This window comes from Hypomesus nipponensis, chromosome 13 (genome assembly GCF_054491055.1).
Source record: "Hypomesus nipponensis isolate SF chromosome 13, ASM5449105v1, whole genome shotgun sequence".
Taxonomy (NCBI): Eukaryota; Metazoa; Chordata; class Actinopteri; order Osmeriformes; family Osmeridae; genus Hypomesus; species Hypomesus nipponensis.
This window is the reverse complement of record NC_140373.1, coordinates 4,888,250-4,907,866: the sequence shown is the minus strand read 5'-3', so window position 1 is coordinate 4,907,866 and position 19,617 is coordinate 4,888,250. Positions and strand designations below refer to the sequence as shown.

Here is a 19,617-nt window from a genome sequence, read left to right as displayed (position 1 = left end):
AAATATGTGAATATTTAGATGCTCATCTGTTGTTTATAACTAAACAACCAGTGGTGAAGTCCAAAGTGTCTTCATGTTCTTGATGAGGATTCACAGGTGACTTTGGTATGCATCTTTGGTATGAGTTTCAGATGTCTTCGACTAATTCATTGAGAAGTTTCCGCCTCATAGTCACCAGCTTCACTTGTCCGACACGCTGGTTTGTTATTTCATAAGACAAAGCTTCTAATCAATAATCTTTAAACCTAGCCTAAACATCGACAGTTCACATGAAACATGTGAAAAAGAACTAACGTGATGTAACATTCATGTTGTAATTAATTGTAATTAAAGTACATTAGTGTTTCTCAAGGGTTGTAAAAATAGGAAGCTCAACATGACTAACATACAGTACATGTCATGATTAACAACACAACAGAGGGGAAAGATAAAAAGGTATTGGTGAGGTACATTTAGGTGGTCATCTTTTCATAGTTTGTGTAATCACAGGAAAAAGTGAGAATAGAGCAAGAGCTGTGTTCTTAGCAGAAATGGGACATTGCTAAAAATATTAGCCCATTTGGAACACAGGACTGCAGGAAAGTAGGATGTAACACACCAAAGCCTATAGATGTTAACAAAATTGTACACTGTTTAGGACAGCTTTGCCTCTAATGACAATTTACAGCATACTCAGATTAATATTAAATAATTGGCACTTGGCAGGCTCTTGGGATAACATTTAAAGGGAACCTAGGATTGACTGGTTATTTACACCAATGCAAACCATCTTGTATTGAGTGTTGTCAGAGATACATACATAGTTGTATCATGTGTTAACTCTGATCTAGGCTTTCTCACCATGTAGCTCCATAGAACTACATTGGACAATTTATTTTCAATCAAGGGATGGAATGTGACAGATGAATCCAGATGATCAGAGGACTAATATTCATTAAGGCACTGGCGCCCTCTACTGTGAGGAAAGAATAGTTTTAAAGCATTCAACTAATAAATACATGCACTTTTATTGTGACATGGCATAGTTATACATACTTAGTTGATATTTGACCGAGGTTCAATAAAAGTAATCTGTTGCAAAAGCATCAACTCTCTCTCCAATGTTAAACCATAAGAATGTGCAAGCAAAAGCAATTGCCTAGTCTGAAGCCAATGTATAATTTTGTCTTCTTTATTGTCATGGAAATCAAATTCCTGAAGTGCAATGAAACTTTCTCTGCATTAATACTAGTAAAGTAAAAGGAAAAGAAAAGGTTGATAAATTAGATCACATTTGATCACACTGAGTATTATAAATGACACGCCTATTCCATTACCACATGCAACATCTACGATGCCTGGTGGACAAAGTCTTCATTCCAATAAAATTCCCTCACAGTCTATTAAACAAGCATTCAGGAAACTGTCTTCCCCAACAAGAAGTCAGCATACTCTTTCCTGCGCAGCACACGATGCATTTTGAAGGTGTTTGGTGAGGTGTTAGAGAAGGACATCATCTGTTTGCGTAGCTCATTGAAAGCCCCCCCAGCCACCAGGTGTACCCTCATTGGACCGATGCTACCCTTGAGGCGGAACGACTTGTAGACAGCAGAGTCCTCCTGCAGACACTGGTCCAACTGATGGAGAAATGGGAGGACAAAGGTATGTGTTCAAGAAAGAGAGAGATTCTACCATGGCTTATAACATTGTGGTCATCATCAACTCACAGTACAATTGAATAAAAGTTGGTACTAATTTGCATTGTAGCCCATTTTATCTTATTCCCTCTAATGTTCTGCAAGGAGCCTCATAAACAATCCTCACTGTGGTTATGTACCTTATAACGCTGCTCCTCTGAAATGTTCCTGACTCCTTTCAGCTCTACAAAGACCTGATAGTGAGGGTCTGACCCTCCGGATGAGTCACCTGGAAGAAAAACACCACAAATTCAATTTGTGTTGTTCACAAATACAAATAGTATTTCTAGTTGCATTTGTTGTCGGAATGAGCAATTTCTCTTTGGGGATCAAACAAAGTGTTACTCCACTCTCAAAATGTGCATACAGTACATGCATCGTGAAAACTTTTGAAACTTAACCCTTGTGCTGCCTTCGGGTCACATGACCCAAAGGTTCATAATAAACCATTGTTGTGTTTACCCAATTTTACCCAATACAAAAACAAATCAAAATAATTTTATTTTAACCTTCGCAATGTGGGGGATCTGAGACAGCCCAAAGGTTAAAAGAAAAAGCTTCACTTTGTTTTTGAATGAGGTAAAGTTGTCGCAATATGACGGTGGGTCACAATGACTGATGGGTCAGAATGACCCGAAGAGAACACAAGGGATAAGTAGAGCCATGAGAAGGGAGTGTTACCCAGAAGGCCGCTCTCAGCACAGCTGTAGTCAAGCAGGTTCGCCCCGGGCCACTGTTCCACGGCTTTCTTTAGAGCGCCCAGAAACACGGCCTCTGATATCTTCTCTCCTCGTACGCTCAGCATCTGACCGCGTCTGTGAAGAAGGGAACACGCAGACATACGTTATAAAGGCAATAACATATACACGTTTAAATACACACCACATTGGACTTATGTGAGAATGTGTATTGCACTGAATGTTTTTCAGTTTGTTGTATACCTGTATTGAAATTCCACAACAGGACACTGGTTGTGGAACCCAACCACTTTCACAATGTCTCCGACACGATATCTAAAAAACAGAGAAAGACAATGTTCTTACTCCCTTCAACCTGCCAGAGGAAGCATGTAGTTTTTGTACACCACACATTTAAACTGCATGCTTTTTTTTTTCTTTTTTTACCTAAAGAGACCTGAAGCGTTGGTGATGACCAGCTCATAGTTGTGTCCCTCCTCCACTTGGTCCATAAGGAATGTTTTAGGCTGTTCCTGGTCCAGGCTGGCCTCAGGCAAGAACTCACAGAACATTGAGCGAGGACACAGCAGATAGCGCCTGTGCTGTTCCTCAGGCCACAGGTTCACCCCGATGAGACCTGCAGATACGGACATACAGGAAGTGAGATTATTCTCCATAAATACTCTGTGTGTAATCTGTACAAACACAAATACACCTTACCCTCAGTAGCAGCATAGAAGGGTGAGTAGAATGGCACTCCCTGACAGTAGTGCTCCCTTAGCATCTCTCCATAGATCTGGTTGGAGCCTGAGTCCACAGTCAATACCAGGTTAAGCTGGGGCCAGAGGCGCTTGGCAATGCCCAGAAACCCTTGATGGAACTGGGCTCGGAGCTCGGACGCCCTCCCTGGATCTGGTTTCATCAGACTCTCCAGGCTGGTTCGCACAGCAGATTCCAGGGCCAACGTCTGGCTGATATGACCCAGCTCAATGTCTTCCACCAACTCCTGCCAGCGATCCTAGAAGAAACAGCCATTGATATAGTCATGAATTGTAGGTGGGTTTCCTAACATATTACTCGAGAGTACTTGGATAAAGATATAATTATGAATATGAAGAACCTAACGCACACTGGTTCTCACTGTCACACCTACCTGCAGGGCACTGAAAGCGTAGAAGACTGTAGAGGCAAAGTTTGACTCAAGAGTGCCCACACTTGGGTCTTTGAGAGCAAACAGAAGATGCAAATAGAGGGTGTCTTTCTCACTGGGCACCTGGAAGAAAGATGGACATCTACATAAATATCCCTAACCCTAACAACTTGGGGAGCTGGATCCATTTGGCATTTCTTTAGAAAACAATACACTCTTTTAATTTGTTTTCAACAAAGCACATTCTAAGTGCCACAAAAAGCACAGAAGAGTGCTCTACAAGTGCTTGCCAGAGCGTGAGGTGTAGCCTCACATGAGGTGCAGACAATTTTCTGGAACCATAAAACATAAAACAGGCCTAAAAAAGTAGCAGTTAGTATATAGCTATTTACTATTGTCACTAACCCAGGCATAGCAGGCAGGGTAAAAAGCAGACTCAGGTTATTGTATCAATCCTACTTGGAAGGCAGGTGCTGGGGTGGTGTAGAGGTTGAGCATGTGACGTGAGGAGGCTGGCGTGGAGGAGTTCGGTCCGATGGGTATCCCTGCCTCTGACTGGCGAAACGTCGGTGTGTAAAAGAGCTTGGTGGTGCGCTGGAGGCTCTCGCTGGCAGGAAAGGCCCCCCGCATGGCATCCAGACAGACTGCTACACCCTAGACACACGAGGGACAAATACACATCTATATAGTGGATAACATTCACACACAGCCACAGTAGAAATAACAAATGGCAGAGACTGCTTTTTGTATAAAACAGAGATCTTATTAAATTGTACACTGACCTGTAAGAAGAACTCAGTGTTGGTGTCCTTAGTGCTCAGTAGCATGGCACTGGCTCCTGATGTACCAGAGGTCAAGGCAAGAATCAAAGGTTTCTCAGCAATGATGACCTTGTCCTCACCAAGGGCGATGCGTTTTATCAGCTCTCTGTAGTGCTCGTAAGTCGTTACAGGATGCCGCAAGCAATACGTTTCACAATCTAAGAAAGAATAAATTCACAAAACATTTTTTTTTAATCCTGATACAAAATAATGTATCACGGCTGTGAATTCGGGTAAAAGTTTTTCTGGAAATGTGTAGGCTATTAATTGACTTCTTTGGAAAGTATATTTTCATCTCAACAAGATGTATATAGTTGGTAATAACATCTACATAAATATTTATTGTACTGGCTTACACCTTCGTATTCATTCTTTAGCAACATTTTCCAAGCTAAGAGATATTATAAATAGCTCATAAATAGGTGTGTGTCATAGTGTTCAGTGCATAGTGTTCATGCATGTTTTTGCAGGTAAATGAAACAGTTACAATGTTCAAGTGGTCCTTTTACCTTTGATTGAACTGAAATCATACTGCCTTCCATAATATGTCTGCGCGTTCTTACGCAAGCGCTTCAGTAGAGTTTCCTCTTGGACTTGCCGTACATTCAGTGTGTCGGCTTCTAGTTTACTTCTTTGCCGCTTTCCAAGCCAACCAACGAACTTAACTGCAAAATACTGGCTAAGCAAACTACTTAATGTTCGGTTTTGTCCTTTAATTTTGGAGCTGATGTCTCGCCAAAGGAGCGTCATTCCACCAATAGAAAGGATGCCAAGCGTACTCGCTAAAGGACTCGGCATGCTCAGGAGCTCTGTTACACAAGGATGTAAGCATTTGAATCGGTCAGGTGAGGGCACTGTTGGGCAAAACAACAACTTGGACAAACTTGTTAAACATAACATCAAATATTTTATTAAATAATGAAACGTATTTGCCAAATGTTTTTACTCAAATTATGGACTTGGATTAGCGATATTATTCACCATAATTTAAGGAATAGTGTCGCTAACACAAACAGGTTGTAGCCAAACAGGCTATGATGTGATGTTCGTCATTGTCGCCTACCCTGAGTTTTTCCAATAGCAATAACAATGGAGACAATTAAAAAGACGAGTGCTGAGAGAATTATTTTTTGGCGTTGAGTTACCATTGTCTAACTTCTCTCCTGTTTTATATGTCTATCTTGTAGGAAAAAATAAGCGTCGAACTGAGGGGTGCATCATTTCCGTAAAAGTAGGTGTGTTCGACTTCATGCAGCGCCGGTGTCGCCATCAGCAGCCTGCAGCCCGGCTGACTTGACGCAGCCAATGGCATTCTCAGCTAAAAGGCAGTCGGTTGCAGCCGGCTGACGACGCCGCCGCCGCTGCAAGAAGTCGAACACACCTTATGTCTGATGCTAAAGTATCACGCCCATACAACGTGCAATGCCATTGGACCAGCACGAGATGACGTACCAATTTGACTTCTCATCAGAAATCAAGCATTTTCTCACTAAGCAGTAAGCAACAAAATGTACATCACAAATAAGCAACAACATATGAGGGGCCTTTAAGAAATAATTCAGACTGTCCTTACAGAAACACATGAAATGTTCACTAAGTCATACTACTGAAAACTCACATCCACATATGTGAAATGCTCGCATATGAAACTTGAATGTTAAATGTTTACGCACGCATTCTACTATAAACTCACACCTTCATATTTATGAAATGCTCGCATCGACACATATGTAACGCATTCACGTGAAATGATTACACACATTCATACTACTGAACATTCACATACATATTCATATGAAATGCTTGCACAGACGCATGTGAAACACATTCACACACTGTATGAAACGTTCAAGTCTCATAAGATGAGTAAAAAGCTTTGAGAATTTAAGTGGGAGAACATTTTATTCAGTATATCCGGCGTTTTTAATTTTCCTTGCACACCCCCTGACAAGTCTGAAAAATTAGTTTTTGTTTACTGTTTTGATAAGGAAGATGTTTTCTTTATACACAAACCTGTTCAACTGTATATACACAAACGTATAGGTACAAATGGTGCTTTAATTTGAACCTACACGTTTGTATATATATATATATATATATATATATATATATATATATATATTCATATGCATATGCATATTGTTGTTGCTTGATTGAGATTGTACATTGATATTGTGCAATAAAAAATTAAATAAAACAAAACAATCAGTATATCATGAAGTCAGTACAGCATTCTGAAGATATTTCAGTATATCCGGAGGAGGGGAGAGGAGGATAAGAGGAGAGATGAACAGAGAAGCCTAGAGCAGAGTACAGTAGAGTATAGTACAGTCCTTATCAAGTTAATCAATGATGCAAACTTTTCCATTACTCATAGTCATCTATTATAACCACTATCTAACAATGTATTCATTATCTAATATAAGTAAAGTACATAGTAAAGGATGATTGATACTCATCAACTACATTCTCATCAACTACATTCTCATACCCCACTAGCCAGTAACTACAGTGAAAACAAGGTTTACAAATTACATAAGGAAAACTAATCTAGCCCATATAGCAGTGATTTCAGCCTAACTTTACTGCCACCACATAAACAAACACACCTTTATGATCATACACAGTATTAAACTCAATTATGTGGAACCACAGCGCTTTCAGAATGTCCTGTATTACGTTATCGCGACCCAGAAAAACGGTGTTGTGTAGCTTGTAGTCCCAATCCACCTTGACTCCAACCATCACCAACGTCCCCCATGGGCTGAGTAAGGATGTCACATTACTCAAAGCTTGAAAATGCATTATTGGGTCATCACAAACAGGGTCAAAACACAGGCTAGTTATTACACAGTCTGCATATCCTACTGTGATGGGTTCAAAGGGGTTCTCCAGGTGAAGGTCACTCTTAAGAACCTTCACTTTCTGTCTCAGCTGCTGTTCGACCTGGGCTGGAGTCCTAGTTTAATCAAGAATGGAAATTTCCAAGATAAAACTATTTTTCCTGTGCAAATTCATTGATCAACATTAGCCAATGTATTAGTATTTGAGCAAATTATATCATGATCAAGTCACAAAATCTCTGAACTTGTTACATTAGCATATACTAGGCCTACCTTGTTGATTCCAATTTGTACACATATTGGATTGCTGAGTTTAAGTTGAAATGTCCAGCTTCTTTGTTAATCCATTTCTCAATTGTTTGACAATTATGGTTTGTAAATTCAGTAACAATAATGTCTTCAAAGTAAGAACTGGCACTTATTACACTGTGTAGCATAGGACCTGTTCCAATGTCAATCAGTGTTTTTCCACTGTATTTTCCTAGAAATAACACGGTTTTGGTCAGTGGGTCCAATTGAAACTACATGACACATTTAAAGATAATCCTTTACAAATTGGACACTCACCAGTTGAGAAGGTTTTGCTCAGGTATTCCAACATTACATCAGAGTAGAAAGGTTCCAGTTGTTCTTGACAATCAAATGGTATGTTACACTGATTCAATTCAACAAAGGTTTCATGGAAGGCAGACTGCTGGAATGTACATAAAATCAACTCATTTAACGATAGAAAATATAACTGTATAAGCACTAACTTTTTCATCTCTAAACCGAGACCCAGTGTTTTGTAGATTAAGTAATTGGTCTGTCAGCAGCAGTAAGATTAATGTATGTTGTTTGGACAACAGGTGAAATGAAAGTAAAAGTAAAGGTTGGTCATGTGAGCTTATCTAACATTTACAATTCATTATTCAGTTACTGCACTTTACAAACAGATCACAAGGCTCCCTGAGTTGTGACAAATAACACTGAAATAGTTGTTGAAAAATACTTATTAGTATTACAAGTATTGAAAGACAAACCACACTTAATATATATATATATATTTTTTTTAGAAAACGTTTAATTCCATTACCCCCTCCCCAAACATTAATGAACTGTATAAGTAACATGTAACGAGATCAAACAAGGGACGATTTCTAACAGCTCTTCAGAATAAAAACAATAAGATCACACAAAATATAAGACAAAAAGATTTGAGATAAAAATTCACAGAAAGAGAAACCCATAAAGTACCCTACCTGTGAAATATCTCAACAAGACCAATATGATAAATTGTCAATAGCAATGAAACCAGTTGTGCATTTCTTAGTAAACATTTTGTTCTGTTTCCATTTAAAATACAAATTAAAATATTGGTAATAACTGTAATTCACTACCTTGTTGGTAGTCACTAACTAGTGCTGTGCTGGGGTTAACTAAATACAGATTTTCCTGAGACTGAACACATTGGAGCCAATAATTATTGACAGGGTGGATATGACTTGAAGGGCAAGATACTGGCTATTTGTTTTAATCCAACAAGAGATTACTGCAGAGCATGATTTATCATCTCTAGCTTGGTATATTAGTGTTGCCCCTTGACAATCAATACTGTCTTAAGGCACAGGTTGAGAATGCAATAAACTTTAAGGCTGACTTAAGTTTTCAATACAAGATGATTGGTGCATACCAGAATAGAGGTTGTGGATAGCTGGGTCAGTTTACCATTATTATCTATGAGCAGTTTTTTTGTTTGTTGAGAATTACTTGTCTGATGATTCCTTTTTGAATGAACAAGTGTAAAAGGCAGTAACCGATGCAAGTTTAGTGTGGTCAGAAGCAGAGGTATTAACTGTAAGGACTTTTTGGGGAAGCTAGCTAAATCCACATTCAAGGCAGACTATACACATACAAGGCATATAATGTAGAGTACACATTTCGCATAGCTTTTTATATCAAGGGTCATGTCAATTAAAAAAATATTAAATGTAATAATTAGCGGCTAAGTTTTAAAATCCATTACATTGTTAATACTGACCCAATAGTAGAATTGGATATTGCTATTTTGTCCTGTTACAAAGTTAGCCACCTTTTGTCAATGCCAAAATATTACCCAAGAACTGTTATAGCAAGCAAATAAATGAATACTGGTTTGACATACCAATTAAGCCATCGTCAAGATAAAAGCCAGAGTAGCAGATATGAAGCTTAATTATTGCAGTAACGATATGACCTTTACATCTATATTTCTTTCTCTGTACAGCAGTTTCCCCTTACTTTACCCTTCTATCTATTTATTTATTTATTTGCTGTATATTCTTTATCAGGTACAACATATTTTGTCAGAATATTTCAATAATTGTATTAGTATCTATTAGTCACATTGACAGAGAATACTTAACAAAAGCAATACAAATCAAGGGGCCTTGGAGTTGCTCGAGGGCAACATGTTCAAGGTATTAACTACTTTTGTTGAGCTAATTATAATATTTCTCTGTTTTGTAAAAAAACAGTCAGAACCTAAGAAGTTTGATATTTGCACATCCAGCCCACAACTAACCAGGAGCAGCTGTCTTAATGCCAGACCAGCACAACACACAATAGGTGTTCTCACTTACCTTTTGAAAAGTGTGGTAAATGCTAGTGTTAGCTGTACATTAAAATACATAACGCTGTTAGCTACTATATAAGCTGATAAACATATAAGTAAGACATAAATTGCTAACTTCAATTATAACTTAATTTGTATTGGCTATGTATTCTAAATGTATTATTTGAAAACCAAACCATGTTTGCATTTAGAGCAAAACTCTGCAATCAAATTTGACCTGGTTTAGTAAAATGCTGGTATTACTTAACTTATATTGGTGACAATAAGGTCTGAGCATGATTTTCCAGGACTAAAGTTGTCAATACGTAAATCTAAACCTTTGGTTTTAAAAACAGTTATTTACGGGTGCTTGGCTCTTATTAGGGTGCAGGTTTAGAGGGTTAAAAGGTCAGGGGTTTAAAGGTCACGACTGCTGGCTGCTCCACTGGTCAGCCATTGGTCGTCTCAGGAGTTCCTCTACGTGTCGAGCCACATCCATGCTGTCCTCCAGGTCAAACTCACCATCAGCATCCAGCATCGGGTCATTTCTGTAGCCATGAGATGGAAAGAATTTTACGGAAAAGCAGGGCATGTGTCTTCTCTACAAAATGCTAATGAAATTACTTATTTAAACACACCTTTTGCAACTTCAGGATGCTTCAGTTACTGTACACGAGTATGTATAACGCTTCACTTACTGTACATGAGTATGTATAACGCTTCACTTACTGGACATGAGTATGTATAACGCTTCACTTACTGTACATGAGTATGTATAACGCTTCACTTACTGTGCATGAGTATGTAGGAAGCTTCACTTACTGTACATGAGTATGTAGGACGCTTCACTGACTGTAAATGAGTATGTAGGACGCTTCACTTACTGTACATCAGTATGTATAACGCTTCACTGACTGTACATGAGTATGTATAACGCTTCACTTACTGTACATGAGTATGTATAACGCTTCACTAACTGTACATGAGTATGTAGGACGCTTCACTTACTGTACATGAGTATGTATAACACTTCACTTACTGTACATGAGTATGTAGGACGATTCACTTACTGTACATGAGTATGTAGGACGCTTCACTTACTGTACATGAGTATGTAGGACGCTTCACTTACTGTACATGAGTATGTAGGACATGTCATATCTGGCACTCACATGGAAGGGTAGATGCCGAAGTTGCTGGGAGGTCCCACAGAAGGCGATGCTGCCTGGTCCATGTATGTTGGGTTTCCACCAGGGGGCTCGGGGTTAGGTGTGGTGAACCTACAGTACAATTATATGTACAATTGTGTGTGTGAACATTATCAAACATTTCACACCATTTAGAGATATCGAGAGGGGAGTTTTACAAGTGAGTGAGTTACTTACTCTGGCACAACTTGCTTGATCTGTGGTTTAACATAGCCGTCCACTGCTTTTGCTGTGCGAAACAAGCAAATATACTTGAAATTGCAATATGGCAAAGGTGTTTTACTCCAAAGTGATATTTTACTTATGCCTGTGTAATGTTAGATATGACAGCAGTTGCCATAAAAAGCTTCCAGAAAACTGAGGAGGAGAGTAGGTTTGCGTACAGAGGGGAGGGGTGTAGTACTTGGAGAAGACCTCATCCTTGGCCCTATCAGGGTAGAGGTACAGAAGGTGGTTGAGGTCACTGATGCGGTCGGCGAGAGAGCGTATGGAGAAGTCCTTGGTGGTGTAGGGCATAAGGTTCCACACCAACCGCTCCCCTTGTAAACGGATGGATAATGGAAAAACAATTAAACGGCATATTGAGGGAAAAGGCTCAACTGAAAATGTATCTACAGTTGAAAGAAGCTTTAGCATTGCTACTTCAAACAACATTTGTTTTGAGAGGTCAATATTATTTTTGATGCCCTTTATGTTTCCAGTTGAAATTTCAGAGCCATTGCAGTACCTGCTTTGTTAGGGTTTTCTGCTACCCAGGCAATAGTGATACCTCCTATCTCAGAATCACTGAAGCGCAGTAGGAAGGTGCCATTTGGTTTGGACATCAGCATATCTTGGGCTTGCTGCTTGTTCACAAAGCCCAGGATTGCCCTGTCAAACACAAAAACACACATTTAAATATTTATTTATTGTCCATTACATACTGATATTATTGTTTTAGGTAAGGGCTCACAAACAGCATACCCATGAAAGACAGAATATCACACTAAAAAACAAACAAGCCATCAAATAACTAAGAAATCCATCAAATAAAGTGGTCCATCAGGGAACGACAGTTGTATTCCGTTTAAAAAGGATATTGCAATGGGCAGTTTTTTTCTGTTCTCATTTTTGTCCATAGGTGCAAAATTAACCAATGAAATGTCCAGGTTTGCAACTTGATTGTTTGCTCACCCGTCATTCCAATGAGGCTTCAGATGTTTCTTCATGAGCTCCATGACTCCATCAAACCACTGCCAGAAGGTGAAGTTTCGTCCAGGCAAGCTCTCCTGTGAAGCAGCTCATTTCTTAATTTGACAGCAGTGTATACTGTGGTGTGACGTGCATGCATCTGTGATCATACCATTGAATTACACCAGGATATTGTCACAAGTAAAAAAATTAATTAAAAAAAATACATTCAATTAATGTAACTGAATGGTCAATTCATTAGTCTGCTCTGATGAAGAAAGTGTTTTGTTCGTCTCAACGGAGAGACTAAGTTCAGTTGAGTTCTGGATTTTAAGTGAAGTATTTATCAATCTGCAGATTGGGAGAAAAAACAGACCTCTGACAATAAATGACAACACAACACCAGGCTTAGGTCTCAATCATGTCTCTCCCGGCTCTGAAGGCCAGAGGACCATCTTTTATAGGGCACAAAAATTTGAACATAGATAGTGACAGTCAGGCAGTAATGACATTACAACAGTCTCAGAGAAAGAGTTTTGCTGCTCCCAGCACATGACAACTCTCAGACGAGAGATATCATAATTGGAGCTCTCCTTGTAGTCATGACAAGGGACGTTTAGCCAGTACTTACTCCTGACGCCAAACATCTATTAGCCCTGACACAGACACAATCTACTCTTATTAATAGCAAGCTTACATGAAAACATACTAACTAGTATCCAATGACTAGTTCTATCGATTAGTGAATTATGTATGGGGGCAGATGTCTGGGCGATTAGGGAATTGGGCTCTTAATCAGAAGGTTGTTGGTTCGATTCCCTGCCATGCCAAATGACATTGTGTTCTTGGGCAAGGCACTTCACCCTACTTGCCTTGGGGAGAATGTCCCTGTACTTACTGTAAGTCGCTCTGGATAAGAGCGTCTGCTAAATGACTAAATGTAAATGTAATGTAAGCACACAGGAAATCCCAATTCCTTCCACAGCTTGTGCCGACCCCAGAGACATGGTCACATCACGGGGGAAGCTATCAAACCATTGAAAGTCGAATAATTCCTTACCCGGTTGAACTGCGCCCAGGACATGGTCATGCTGCGGTAGTCCTCAAGGTTGTTGCTGGTGCTGCTGAAGGCCTTCTGCCCCAGGAACACGAGGTTGTCCTCTGAAAGGCCGCGTGCACTGTGCATTTCCGCCTTATATTTCATGTCTAGTGCATCACACAGCTGGGGCCACAGCACCTTGTCTGGTACTATAAAGGGGACCCTGCCCTGAGGGAGAAGGGGGCCAAAACAAGGGACATTTATAGGATGGATGAGTGGAGATCATTTAAAATTGGCAGTGGGAATTAAAAGAGGAAGGTTGATAAGAGAGTTGGAATGAGAGGGTGAAAATTATTAAAAGAATAACAGAAATGATTTGGACTGCAATGGAGGTCATTTAAAACAGACAAATTGTTCCAGGCCTATACAATGTACTCAACAAACCTTGTAAGTCTAAATACATCAGATAACAAACCAAAAAAATCTTATCAAGCACTTAAATGTTATACCAGAACTTCGAGCACCCAATAACTCACTGGTTCGGCAAACGCATTGTCCCAGAGGACTGTTGCCGTGGCGTTGTTGTCTTGACTACCATGAACAATAACCACCACGGGGAGCGATAATGTCTAGATCAGAAAAAGAAATTACATTTTAAAGATATATTATGACTAAATGTATCATGAGGAATTAATGTACTACGACAGACAACTCACTGAAGAATACTGAAGTCCACATTCAAAAGCAATGTATATTGAATCTTTGCCTTTTACCTTGACATGAAACACAAGCTCATTGCCCCCAACGCTGAATTGTGACTCAAACAGGACAGTGAACTTCTCCTCTGTGACTGACTCTGTACCACGACGGTCAGACCTCTTTATCCTCTTCAGAGACTGCAGCGCATCACAACAAGTAAAGGTTAGCTGTACAATGGTATGTTTTAACAGTGACCTTAAGGTCAAACACAACATTATTTACCGAATAACCACAGAAAAAAACAACTTAAAACCACATTCTTATGGTTCTTAAGGCTCTTATGGTTCTCTTATCAAATCAAATGGGCTTTTGGGTCAAATACAGTACATTATTATGTCAAAAGCTGCCAGAGAGGTGCCCTTACTGGTGTGTCTAAACCACCTACCATGTTCCTGAAGTGTGCACTGAGGGTTCCAGTGGTCTGGTGGTACTCCATTACACAGTTGTTGTTGAGGATTTCTCCACTGCTATCACTGTACAGAGAAAAGGGGATTGCGCAACAACTCAGCAATGTTGAACCAAACCTCAACTTGGCCCATACACTGGGACTCTAGGTCACTAAATGTCTGTGTGGTGTACCCACGTTTATTTCTCGAGTACGTCTCAGAGTATGTGCACACCTTTGTGAGCAAGTGAATGTATTAGACAGTGCAGATCCTTACTTCCTGGTGCTCTCATTCTTGAGTAGAGCTTTGGCCTGCTGCTCGCTGACAATCACTGCCTTGACCTGGGGAGGGTTCATGTGGACGTTGAGCTTTCCGCCCACCAGCAGACGCACCGTGGCGGCAAACTTAGTCTGAGTCTTCAGCACCTGTGGAGGCTGTTTCTCAATGATGAATGTGCTGGAGGGAGGGAGGGAGGGAAAGAGAGGGAGAGGGAGGGGGAGAAGGTGAGGAGCAGGAGGACATGAAGGAACAGATGGAACAAGCGGGGAGTGAGAGGAGAAAGGAAGGAGGGGGTAAACATAAGAAAATAGAGACATGGAGACAAGTGGTTGAAAATTAGAGAAATCCAGAGAGACAGGATGTACAATTTAGAGCTCATACATAAAAGGCTTGTGACCTATAGATAAGAGATTACAGTATGAGGTTATTTACAATTTACAGTACAGCAGCAAGACAAAGAAATGATTGTGCTCCTAACCTGGTGACCAGAGCAGATATGATGTCTGTGATGTCCCCATTGAGCTTGGTGAGGAGCTCGTCGATGGGGCCGGGCAGAGGCAGCTGCTGAGTCAGGTGCTCAGCCCTCCTGAGCTGCTGGCGGTTCTGCCATATCAGGTCGGCCAGCTTCTCACACCTCGGGGCGAGAAAAGTTAAGTCATTTAAGTAAGACCTCTAACTGTAAGACAATTTACTGCTTTCATTATCACCCAAGTGAAACAAAACGTTGAAAAAAAAATGATCGACAAACATAAATGCAGACGCCAACGAGACCGGGACAATGTTGAGGTCTGAGGGTATCCGTGAATGTTTGTATGCGCGTCTGTGTGTGTGCATGCGTGTGTCGGTGTGTGTGTGTGCTTGTGCATGCTGTGAGTGTGTGTGCGCATGCGTGCGTGCGCTTACCAGGACTGCAGTACATCCAAGCCTCCTTCAGGTGGCCCCCCATTGCCTGCCAGCTGCTGGCGTCTTTTCCACTGGATCAACTCTTCATCCAGGATCAACGTCTGCTGTTTCCTCAGCAGGGTCAGGCTCTGCTGGTGCTTTTCTGCCAGGTCCTGCAGGCCACATAAACACACACACTGTTATCTCATTGTTATGTGTACACACACAAACACAAAGAATATATACACAAAATGCTAAGCTACCTGCACTATCAGAACCAAAATATTAGTTGTATTGAATGATAAGGATATCTTCGTTGGAAATCTACTTGTATGTGGGTCTTTAACAGACAAGATCTTACAGTGTGTGATACTAGTGTGTTTCACTACAGTTTATGTCTCTTTCTATGCCCACTACATGCTGTCTGTAGTTTGACATGTGTATGTGTGTGCCCGTCTGTAGACTAGCCTACGTGCTACGCACCAGTCTGTAGACTAGCCTACGTGCTACGCACCAGTCTGTAGACTAGCCTACGTGCTACGCACCAGTCTGTAGACTAACCTACGTGCTACGCACCAGTCTGTAGACTAGCCTACGTGCTACGCACCAGTCTGTAGACTAGCCTTCGTGCTACGCACCAGTCTGTAGACTAGCCTACATGCTACGCACCAGTCTGTATTTCTGCAGGGTGTTGGCCTCTCGGGTAAGCCAGGCTTCCACAGTGGCTCTCTTGCTCTGAAGGGTGGTCTCTCTCTGGGTCCTCTCAGCTGGAGGCAGGGACGCCAGGCTGCTTATTTGGGCTAATGGTGGGCGGGGAAGACAATGGAAGAGTTTCATGAGTGACACACACTTGTTTTATAGTACATGCGGTGAACACAAGAGTTGTCGATGCAGAGATGCTTGGTGATATTTGTGCAGTCAAGTCTGTCAGTTGAGAAATCATTTTCATATCAGATCAAAAATATATACGTGTACCCAGTCCTTCGTGTTGCATCATTCAAATTGTTTTGTCAATTTTTGTTTGTTTTTTTCAGATCATTTTTCTAAATAAGCAAAGCATTAAGGAGCTGCAACATGGTTCTCACCCTGGATGCGCAGGTTCTCCTGGTACTGGATGATGAAGTACTCCTGGTTGTTCTGCAGCTTCCGCAGCTCGTTCTCCGTCTCCTGCGAGGACACCCGCAGCTCTTCAAACGCCTGGTTGATTTGCTGGTGACGCTGTGATAGGCTGTCCATGGCCCCGCCTCCTGCACAGTTTGCCTGTAAATGAGAACACATAAAGGTAGGCAAAACCAGAACTTTGAGGCGTCATGACTGCAAACAGTCGTGCAAACATTGTTTTAGTAATTCTTCTCTTAAAAGTTATTGTAAAACAATAACTTCACACAAAGAATGAAAAAAGAAAAAAATTGTGAACAAACCCAACTTATTACAGCCTCTTCAGTCAAGATGTCTTTCCAGTCTCTTACTTACATTAGTAGCTTCTTGCACCAGTCTTTGCTCCGAGTGGAGGATGTGCTTGATGCAGCGCACCAGTTCCAAAGGACAGCGGTCGTATGTGCTCTGTAGAGATAGGATGAGACAAACACCACAAACATCACCCCATGTGTGCGCATGCGTGCGGCTGGAACACACCACTGATCCCATGAGGATGCGTACAAGGTTGAGCACTTGCCCTAACAGGCACCCCTGTAACTCAATCAGATTAATCAGCTCTTCCAAATCAGTTACATGGACTGACATCCGTACTGGCGCCATACTCAGGAGTGACAATGCCAGTCTGTTTGAACTATTCCATACAGTGTGTTCCCTCACTATCCTGACATGGCATTGCTCTCATGGTCTGGGTATGTAAACCCCTATAGCATGGTGATGGAGGATATGAGGGCTTGCAGAGTTTTGAATTGCAAGTCATTAATTACAATTGGCAGGTCACAATGCTACTCTACCAGATTAACCAGTTCACTTCATCACTAGTTTGAACTATTACTGACCACATAATTTCTGTTGGTAACAGGCCAACACAATTAATTCATGTAACTTTAGGAGCAGTCATATAATAAGAAACAAAAACAAATACAACACACCTAGAATATATATATAACACCATAAATGAATATCAAAACAAATCAATCCAACCCAGTTCTGATTGTGCAGAGTACGTGTTACTCATACCTTGAACTGGTTTGCGTAGTGTCCCAGTTTGATCTTGAGCAGGAAGCCATCCTCTCCTACTTGGTGCTCAGCCTTCCTCTGCAGTTCCTGAACCAGGCTGTCTAACAGACGCTTGGCCTTGAGCTCTTCATGAGGGTTCTCCAGCTCCACAGAGTCCCTGGGGAAAAGGTGAGCGAGAGTTGTAAAAAGAGGGATTGAGATATAGAGACGTGGGCCTTCATTCACAAACACATTAAAGACACCCAAGCAGCAGCAATGAACAGAATGGAATTGAAAATACAGGATGCAGTGTTTTTATTCTGGCATTTTTTTACTTAAATACGCTTTTTTTTTTTTTTTCTCTCCAGGTATATGACGTCCTGCAGGTACATGAAACATCACGTGTTTAGAAGCCTGTACACACCAGAGTTGGCTTTCAATCCACTGGGCAAGGTAGTGGCGGACTTCTATGGGGAAATGCTGGCCGTAAAGAGACTGCATCTGGTGCAGGGCATCCCCCTGCAGCTGTTGGGCCTGGATCCACACCGCCATCCTAAGGCCCCTGTGTTTGAGAGAGAAACAAAAGGCAAAAACAAACAAGTGTGTAAATACGACAATAATGTGTTGGAAAAACACACGAAGAACAGAAGGTAGCTACAGGTATGTTCAGCAAACAAAAACTATAGGAAAGCTTTATGTTAAATGAACTTTTTGCTGACTGGCAAATCCTTTATCAATACATATCTATAACGCCAAGCCTTTGTTAACATGTCATGGAGAAACTCTGCCCCAATTTCAAATACATTTCTTACATTTGTGCAAACCCTTTATGTTTATGATCCTTATGGTTATGTTTATAATCATTCTTAGAAAAAAAAATAAAAAAATGGGGGCCCTGTACACTATTGCCAGACTTTTTCTGTTGGCTATAGTAATAGTTATAATAAAAGTAATTGGCAACGTGTGATAGTGATGTTTTTGTACTGGTCGTTAAACTTTCAAAACTGAACATTTTTATAGCTACACTTTTTTTTTTACCTGAACGAAAAATATGGTAAATAAATTTAAAGGTTGCGTTTGTCGCTAGTTTGGTGTAATAATTTGTGTTTCACTACCAACTTGTATTGCTAATTAATACAGTATCAAACACACCTGTTTACCAAGTCTCTTGGTAAAACAATAACATACAATTAGTGTGTCAGAAGCCAGGTGACATGATCGGCCATAACTTCTCTGTGCTGTGGTTCTCGAAGAATGTGCATACTTCTCTGATGTCACCATGCTAGCGATAGCAATTGCCATCTGGCTAACACTATAGCTAATGTTAAGCTATTTAAAATTGCATACATAAGCGACGAGTTCATAAAACAAGAAGTACACCAAGCTGGCCCAATACGACAGTCTTAAAAAACGAATGTCAATATTAGTTCAAAGTAAATTATCGCAAAAATGTAACGTTGTTTTAGCTAAGTTTACTAGCTCGCTAGCTTGCGTATTAGCTAGTTAGCTGGCAAGCTAGCTCGAGTGAGAAAACAAGAAATATAGGCTTAGCTGTGCGTTGACTGTTACGCGCTGTTTAAAATAGTTTTTCAAAGTGCAACTACAAGATGCGTACATGAAAGCGGAAACCAATGAAGGTGTTAATTTTAACATATCACATACCGTTTCAAGACAGCAAACCGATCGTGGACGCACAGAGAAAATGCACGTCCAACAGTCAATGTTGTTTTACTGTCATAGCTCGCTATATCGCCCAACCGTTGACAGGTTTTCCTTGCACTGTCGGTGTAGTAAACAGACCAGCTGTTGCTGGTTGCTGCTAGCAAGACATGCAACCACCTACTTCCGGGCTACCTCGGCTACCTTCTGTGGAATTCTCCCTCTTCCCCACCCTGACACACAAGTCAATGTCTAGAAAGAGGCATGTGCCTAAAGGGATATACTATTGAGAAAAAAAATACTGACAGCCATAAATAAAAGGAAATTCTTCAAATCCTTTCT

General features: G+C 40.7%; 2 protein-coding genes across 4 annotated transcripts; both read right to left on the bottom strand.

The window, feature by feature from the left end:
- Nucleotides 1-346: 346 nt before the first annotated feature.
- Nucleotides 347-5,564, bottom strand: ghdc (GH3 domain containing). Of its 3 annotated transcripts, none has more exons than XM_084669527.1 (11): nucleotides 5,388-5,564; nucleotides 4,834-5,133; nucleotides 4,286-4,482; nucleotides 3,963-4,157; nucleotides 3,507-3,626; nucleotides 3,074-3,371; nucleotides 2,801-2,990; nucleotides 2,618-2,689; nucleotides 2,358-2,491; nucleotides 1,817-1,905; nucleotides 347-1,616 (listed from the first exon to the last, which is right to left on the bottom strand). In XM_084669527.1, exons 1-11 carry the CDS (start codon nucleotides 5,470-5,472, stop codon nucleotides 1,395-1,397), a joined length of 1,902 nt encoding a protein of 633 aa, XP_084525653.1. In that variant the 5' UTR covers nucleotides 5,473-5,564; the 3' UTR covers nucleotides 347-1,394. The 3 variants fall into 3 exon arrangements, with proteins under 3 accessions (XP_084525653.1, XP_084525654.1, XP_084525652.1); XM_084669528.1 differs by having other exon boundaries at nucleotides 5,470-5,564; XM_084669526.1 differs by having other exon boundaries at nucleotides 4,834-5,532.
- Nucleotides 5,565-8,210: 2,646 nt separating this feature from the next.
- LOC146259616 (signal transducer and activator of transcription 5B-like) lies at nucleotides 8,211-19,485 on the bottom strand. The gene is made up of 19 exons (XM_084669525.1): nucleotides 19,279-19,485; nucleotides 18,041-18,178; nucleotides 17,638-17,794; nucleotides 16,936-17,025; nucleotides 16,548-16,722; nucleotides 16,132-16,262; nucleotides 15,484-15,635; nucleotides 15,059-15,214; nucleotides 14,578-14,757; nucleotides 14,301-14,388; nucleotides 13,930-14,052; nucleotides 13,693-13,785; nucleotides 13,178-13,384; nucleotides 12,121-12,215; nucleotides 11,675-11,817; nucleotides 11,331-11,486; nucleotides 11,125-11,176; nucleotides 10,912-11,019; nucleotides 8,211-10,287 (listed from the first exon to the last, which is right to left on the bottom strand). Exons 2-19 carry the CDS (start codon nucleotides 18,166-18,168, stop codon nucleotides 10,164-10,166), a joined length of 2,358 nt encoding a protein of 785 aa, XP_084525651.1. The 5' UTR covers nucleotides 18,169-18,178; nucleotides 19,279-19,485; the 3' UTR covers nucleotides 8,211-10,163.
- Between the last annotated feature and the right edge of the window lie 132 nt (nucleotides 19,486-19,617).

Bases quoted from the DNA above. Each gene is read 5' to 3' on its own strand.
- ghdc (XM_084669526.1), bottom strand. From the start codon at position 5,224: ATGTTATGTTTAACAAGTTTGTCCAAGTTGTTGTTTTGCCCAACAGTG. The intron at 2,690-2,800 runs GTAAAAAAAGAA...TCTGTTTTTTAG, and splicing joins AACGCTTCAGGTCTCTTTAG to ATATCGTGTCGGAGACATTG. The intron at 2,492-2,617 runs GTATACAACAAA...CCTTCTTCACAG, and splicing joins GTTGTGGAATTTCAATACAG to ACGCGGTCAGATGCTGAGCG.
- LOC146259616 (XM_084669525.1), bottom strand. From the start codon at position 18,168: ATGGCGGTGTGGATCCAGGCCCAACAGCTGCAGGGGGATGCCCTGCAC. The intron at 13,786-13,929 runs GTAAAAGGCAAA...TTTCTGATCTAG, and splicing joins AGCTTGTGTTTCATGTCAAG to ACATTATCGCTCCCCGTGGT. The intron at 11,020-11,124 runs GTAAGTAACTCA...ATTGTACTGTAG, and splicing joins ATCAAGCAAGTTGTGCCAGA to GTTCACCACACCTAACCCCG.